This window comes from Halyomorpha halys, unplaced genomic scaffold (genome assembly GCF_000696795.3).
Source record: "Halyomorpha halys isolate HHAL.00 unplaced genomic scaffold, Hhal_1.1 Scaffold6.1, whole genome shotgun sequence".
Classification (NCBI taxonomy): Eukaryota; Metazoa; Arthropoda; class Insecta; order Hemiptera; family Pentatomidae; genus Halyomorpha; species Halyomorpha halys.
The window spans coordinates 308,368-314,333 of NW_027111275.1; the positions used below are offsets into that span (position 1 = coordinate 308,368).

Below are 5,966 nucleotides of genomic sequence, written 5' to 3' on the forward strand. Positions count from 1 at the left end.
ACATCGGGGTTTCTGTGTTTTGGGACATTCAGATATTTGGTGCTTCCCACCACACCAGGCGCAGAGGCGGGTCCGGCCACAGTATTTCATTGTGTGTCCGAAACCCTGACAGTTTCGGCACTGGACTGGTGAGCCATCCTCTTTGAACGTGCTGACTCTAAACCGTACATGATCGATGTCGCCTAGCTTTTCGATGTCCACTATTCGTACAGTGTGGTCTGTAATTATCTGGATCATCTCAGTCTCGTAGACCCCTCCTGTGGCATCTCTCCTGGTGAGGCGTCTTGCCATCTTGAATCCAGGTAGACGCATTTTATGGGTGTCTGTGATATCTTCGATGGGGTAGTCCCGATCGAAGCCGTAAATGACATATTTTTTGGAACGCTTCGTTCCTCGTGGTGCATAGGTGTGGAATTGCACCTCTTCATCGGTACGGAACAATCTCCTTGCACTTTCAGCGTCATCTTCGGTGGCCAGGTATAGCCTTGTTTCCTTAGCCGAGTTGTTAATAGAAAATTTGGAGATACCAATCGTTCCCAGCATTCGTTTTAGCTGGGCCTGTGACATAGGTGGGTTGATGACAATTGGCGGGGGGCGTCGGGGCTTAGGAGCTACAGCATCCCACATGTTACTAACCTCTATTGGTGCTGGTTCGGTGTTAGCATTTGCTCGTGGGTGGAAGACATGCTTTCGGGGCACCTGTTGGTATCCATCGTCAGTGGGGGGTCTCTTCTCTCCGCGGTTGCAGGGTGTGGCCTCCTCTACACCATCCATGATAGTGAGTGTAGCGCTTGCTGGGTTGTTCGTGGCCTCTTCTGTACCGGCCTTTGAAGTGGATGGGGTAGCAACAGTTCTAGCTTTGGGCATACTGACCTCTGCTGTTTGGCTGGCTAATTGCGGGCGCAGGGCTGAGGGCGGTCGTGGAACCGATACACTGGTAGTCCTGGAGTAATCTATCTGTTATGAATGCAAAGGCCAGTGAGAGCCACGACTAAATTACTTTACCGTTACTCAGGTTAATCTTTTTCTTACGTTTATTCATTAAAGTAATATATTTATAATTATGATAATATATTCATGGTTCATACATTAGATATGATTAAGCTCTTTATAATGTAATGTTTGTGAAAATTATGTAATCATCTTGAATTCCTAAAACGTAAAAATAAGAATGTTTATAACAAAGGAATGACTAAGAATTAATGGTGATTACCTAAAAAAAAATATATATGGAACAAAGTAAGAGCATGATTTGGTTAGCTGTCAGCTATAACGCTTTGATGTCCTGTATGACCCCTAATCCTCTCCACTTTCTATTAAATCATGCCTGTGGAGCCCAATAAGCCCACCTTGGCTTCACAAGGCCTGACAGCTTACCCCCTATATTATACTCCTTCCTCCAAGTGGTCCTGCATTTGGAGCTAAATAAAAGAAGGAGGTTATTCTTCTTATGGCGGAACAGGTTCTAATAGAATATCTCTTCGCTTGTCTTATATAAAATATTTTTGTTAATTATAACTATCTGTTCATACAAATCTCCTCAGATTGGTGTTAATTTCAGTGGAATACATTTTAATGGGAACATATATACCAACAGATATCTACCAAAGTATTTTTATCCTGTCCAAAAAAAAAAGTTAATATTATATTATTATGGAAACTCGCATAAAGTATGATGTATTAGACCTTTTTAGTTCCACTAATCTTGTTTATGTGTGTGCACCAATGGTGAGATACAGCAAGTAGGTTTCCCTCCTTAATAGTTTTACTTTTTTTTTGTTCTAAAACTATTCAAAATTACAAAACTAAAATGTTGCACAGATTGGAGTTCCGAACATTAGTTAAGCGCTATGGATGTCAGCTTTGTTTTACTCCTATGATCATGGCAGATTCATTTGTCCAGTCATTAAAAGCAAGACATAATGAATTTGTGACTAACACAGGTAATTTCTTCTAAATTACCTATTGAAGGAAGATAAAATTGGTGTTTCTTGTTAAAAATAATACTTTAGACAGATAACATATATAATGACTTTCCTGTTTGAACCATTTAAAGTTTTCTTTAAAATGCCTGTTTGATTATTTTATATAAATTGGTTTAAAAAAACAATTGTAAATTACTTTTTTGAGCAGGCCTTCAGAATTATCCAATATTGTTAAATATAAGTTAGGTTTAAAAAATAACTGAGTTGATGTTAAGTGGTCGAGTTTATTTTAATTGAAAAATTAATATCTTTACAATTCTTTATCAAAAGATATTAGAAGATAAATAACAGCAACAATTTCAGTATCTGAACTAGCTCTTATTCGTTTGTCTAAAAACCAATAAATGATTGTTCCATATTTTACATGAAAATAAAACAAAAATTATTAATCTCCGAACTGATTTACCTGATGGATAAATTATGGGAATCCTACAGTTGCCTGAGTAGTTTAGTCTTGGATCAACAAAAAAGTTTTTTTAAATATCCATTAGAGAGTACCGTCCTGAGGACACTCTTTTCCATTTTGTTTTAGAAATATGTTTTTAAACCACTTAAAAACCAATTTATCTGAAACCCAGCTTTATTGCACTGATAAAGCATTAGGAGAACCACCATCATTAATTTCAGCTACATTGTGTTTTTGAGGTACCCTGAAAGATAGAACCGATTTCCATCATTGCTAATACCAGTCAATAAGTAAACCTGAAACTGTAGGAGAAAAGCATTTCATGATTAACCATGTTGAATAATCCAGAGAAGTTCATTACTGTGAGCCACTAGCATGATAATGATTTTGTGTGATGTTTAGGAGTACCAACAAAGTGGAAAAACCAGGATGGGTTTTAGACTTTTAGACAAGACCAAAAGGGTTTTATTGGTGTGTGATAGAATAGAAATTGGATGATGATTACCGAGGGAGAAGGGGCTAAAGATCACATATTATATTACTAATTTGATATAAATTAAAAAATCTCTATTAGTTATCTTTAAAAACCATCTCCATTAAAACCATTAAAAACCATATTATTTTATTTTAGATGACAAACCACTAATTGTTCAATTTGCTGCGAAGAATGTTGATGATTTTGTTTCTGCTGCAGAACTTATTTCTCCGTAAGTCATGTTTGTTATTTATTTATCTTTTTGGTTCTGACTGCATGTACCTATAATGCCCTTTTATATGTCTTCAATTTATTTTTCATTTCATTTCTCTAATCTTGTTTTTAAGATACTGACTTTTTTTTATTTAAAGTAATTTGGAAGTTGAGTTTCTGTCGTATCCTACATTGTTGTACTCGGGATTATTAAGGCATTCTTCATCGTACCATGGTTTGTTCTTTTTATTGTCTCTTTTGTCATGACATACTCCACTAACTTCTCTGATATCCCCAAACCTTATACTTAATTGTTTATATCCTCTCTTTTGTCCTTATAAATTTTGAAACCTATTGTTGACTTTTAATACAAATTTATTTCTAATTAAAGGGTTTATTAATTTCTTCTCATTAAAATTTTCAAAAGAAAAACTGTTTTATTTTATCTTTTCTATTAGTATTAGTTGAAGTTTTATGTTACTTGTAGGGACAAGATCTCATATTATCTATTCTATTTTCCAATCTATGCTGTACCAAAACACTCCATATCCCTCTATTTAGATCTCCAATTTTCATTTGTGCTGTGTAAATATACCAAAAAATATGTAGTTTGCAGGTGAACTATTTCACTACCTTTATCATTTTGGTGTACGACATTTTGGACTATACTAATCTTATATTTTAAAATTTATTCTAAATTAGTTTAGTCTTATTTTTCAATATTTATTTTAATTTTTTTTTTTTTGATTAGTTCAAAAGTGAGAGCATCTCAGAGCTTAGGTCTCTCCTTTTAAAACCATTATTGTGAATAAAATTGTAATTGGAAAAAAAATTCAAACATCTATAATTAATTAAATATTAAAACATTAAAAAAATTAAATATCAATAATTATGAAACAGTTTGAATTTTTTTTCTATATCTAATATCTATATTTATATTTAATCTAATATCTAATACATTTTAGTTATTCAGATGGAGTAGATTTGAATTGTGGATGTCCTCAAAGATGGGCTATGACTGAAGGATATGGTGCAGAGCTGCTTTCCAATCCCCAATTAATCAAAGAAATGGTTCAACAAGTTCGAAATTCTATTTCTAAACCATTTACAGTATCTGTTAAAATTCGGATTAAAAATGACCTAAAGTAAGTTAATAATGCTTGTAATGATAGATGAGTAATTGATGAGTAATTGAGCAACTCCCATCAACGTTTCGGTCAACCCCTTCGACATTTACTTGCCAGTTTAGTGTTAATTAACATTTTAGGGATTCATTCTTTACTAAGTCCCCCACCCATCTTATTCAGCGCAATGCTATAACCTAAATAAAGATAATATATGATATTGCATAATATTAAAATAACATTAGCAACCCATATAAGCACTAATAGGCCAAGGAAATTATATTTATGTTTAAAAATAAATAAAGACAAATTGGTTATTGTTTTAAATTCTTTGTTGAATTGTTTCTTGCTCAAAGTTAATATGAAATATGCAATATACATTTATAAAGAAAAAATTAATGAGTATAACTTCCATATTTATTTTGACGGGATAAGTTTCACTATAAAATAAAACTTTTTATTTTAAAACTTAAAAATTTTATTATTAAATTTAAATGAAGTTTTATTATAAATATTTTCAATTTGTGTGGGAAAATATTTTAAAAAATAAAAGTAAATTGTTGATAAAGATATATTCAAGATATGAAAAATGAATCTAGTCAATATATTACTAAATATTTTTAAATATTGTGGCAAGAGAATTTTTAATACTATATTATATACTAAAATACTATATTATCTGGTGAAAGCAAAAAAGTGAAATCAGTTAAAACATAACTTTTCAGGAAGGTCTTTCCTTTAAAGTTTCTTATTTTTACTGAAATAGTGCACCATTCTTAGTAGTAAGAATATGTGATATCCTTTCTATACTTTTTGGAGAACATGGGGCTGTCATGAAGTTCTGCTATCCATCTCTATGTTTTGCAAATTCTTTAACCTGACATCTGTCCTCCTTTACTCTGCCCCTGGTGGTTCCGTTCCAGCCTCTCATCATTTATTAGTGTGATCTTTTCTGAAAGTGTGCCCTACCATCCATTTTTAAAGCTTCATTACGTAATCGATTGGTTCTTTAAGTTACTCTAAGTTTCAGAGTTTTAAATCCATTAGTTTGCATTTGTTGATATTTACCAGTGAATTGATCCTTTAAAGTATTGCATGTGTTACCAATTTTTCTCATGAACAATTAATAAAATAATGCTTATTCGAATTGTCGATATATAGTGATGGACTGATAAAAAGATGAATAAACTTTTTAGAAGTGGTACAGTATGCCAAATGCATCTCATATCCATAAAATATAAGTTTTTTCCAAATCACTTCTTTAACATGAACCTGATGATGACGTATAATAATAATGTGAACTGCTACAACCAATGAAGGGTCGAGGATTCACTGTTTCGTTTGTAAGGGAGTATTGTTTTTAAAACAATGGTTATACGAGGAGGTGATTTTTTCAAGATCGTACTCAACTGATAATAATGATAAATATTCTTGTTATATACTATACCTTATCCTGAAGAAATTTGCCCGTCTATCAATATCTTACAATATCAGTTTTAATATTGGTGAAAGTCTAGTGAACAAAATAAATGTTCTGTCAATTTTAACCCAATTCAGTTTGTTTATATAAATGAAGTTTTTCCCAAGCAATGTTGAAAATGATAAATGAACTGCTACAATTCTGAAAAGAATAAAATTGTTTCTGAAAATTTATAGTATTATTGAAAATATTGACTCAAATAAAAATAGTACATTAATTTACTATTAGTGTTTTGTTTGACTGCACCCAGACCAAATTCCATTTATTATTGAAAATATATTAA

At 32.1% G+C, this 5,966-nt stretch overlaps 1 protein-coding gene across 3 annotated transcripts in view; it reads left to right on the top strand.

The window, feature by feature from the left end:
• Dus4 (Dihydrouridine synthase 4) overlaps positions 1-5,966 on the top strand; it is a 14,039-nt gene that overhangs the window by 3,278 nt on the left and 4,795 nt on the right. The window contains exons 1-4 of one of the 3 annotated variants that reach the window (XM_014439162.3): positions 1,414-1,742; positions 1,822-1,943; positions 3,023-3,098; positions 4,045-4,224. In XM_014439162.3, the coding sequence (XP_014294648.1) occupies positions 1,654-1,742; positions 1,822-1,943; positions 3,023-3,098; positions 4,045-4,224 (467 nt within the window). In that variant the 5' untranslated portion in view covers positions 1,414-1,653. Of the gene's footprint in view, positions 1-951; positions 1,016-1,413; positions 1,743-1,821; positions 1,944-3,022; positions 3,099-4,044; positions 4,225-5,966 lie in introns of those variants that run through there. The other 2 variants (XM_067049291.1, XM_067049292.1) reach the window with 2 other exon arrangements.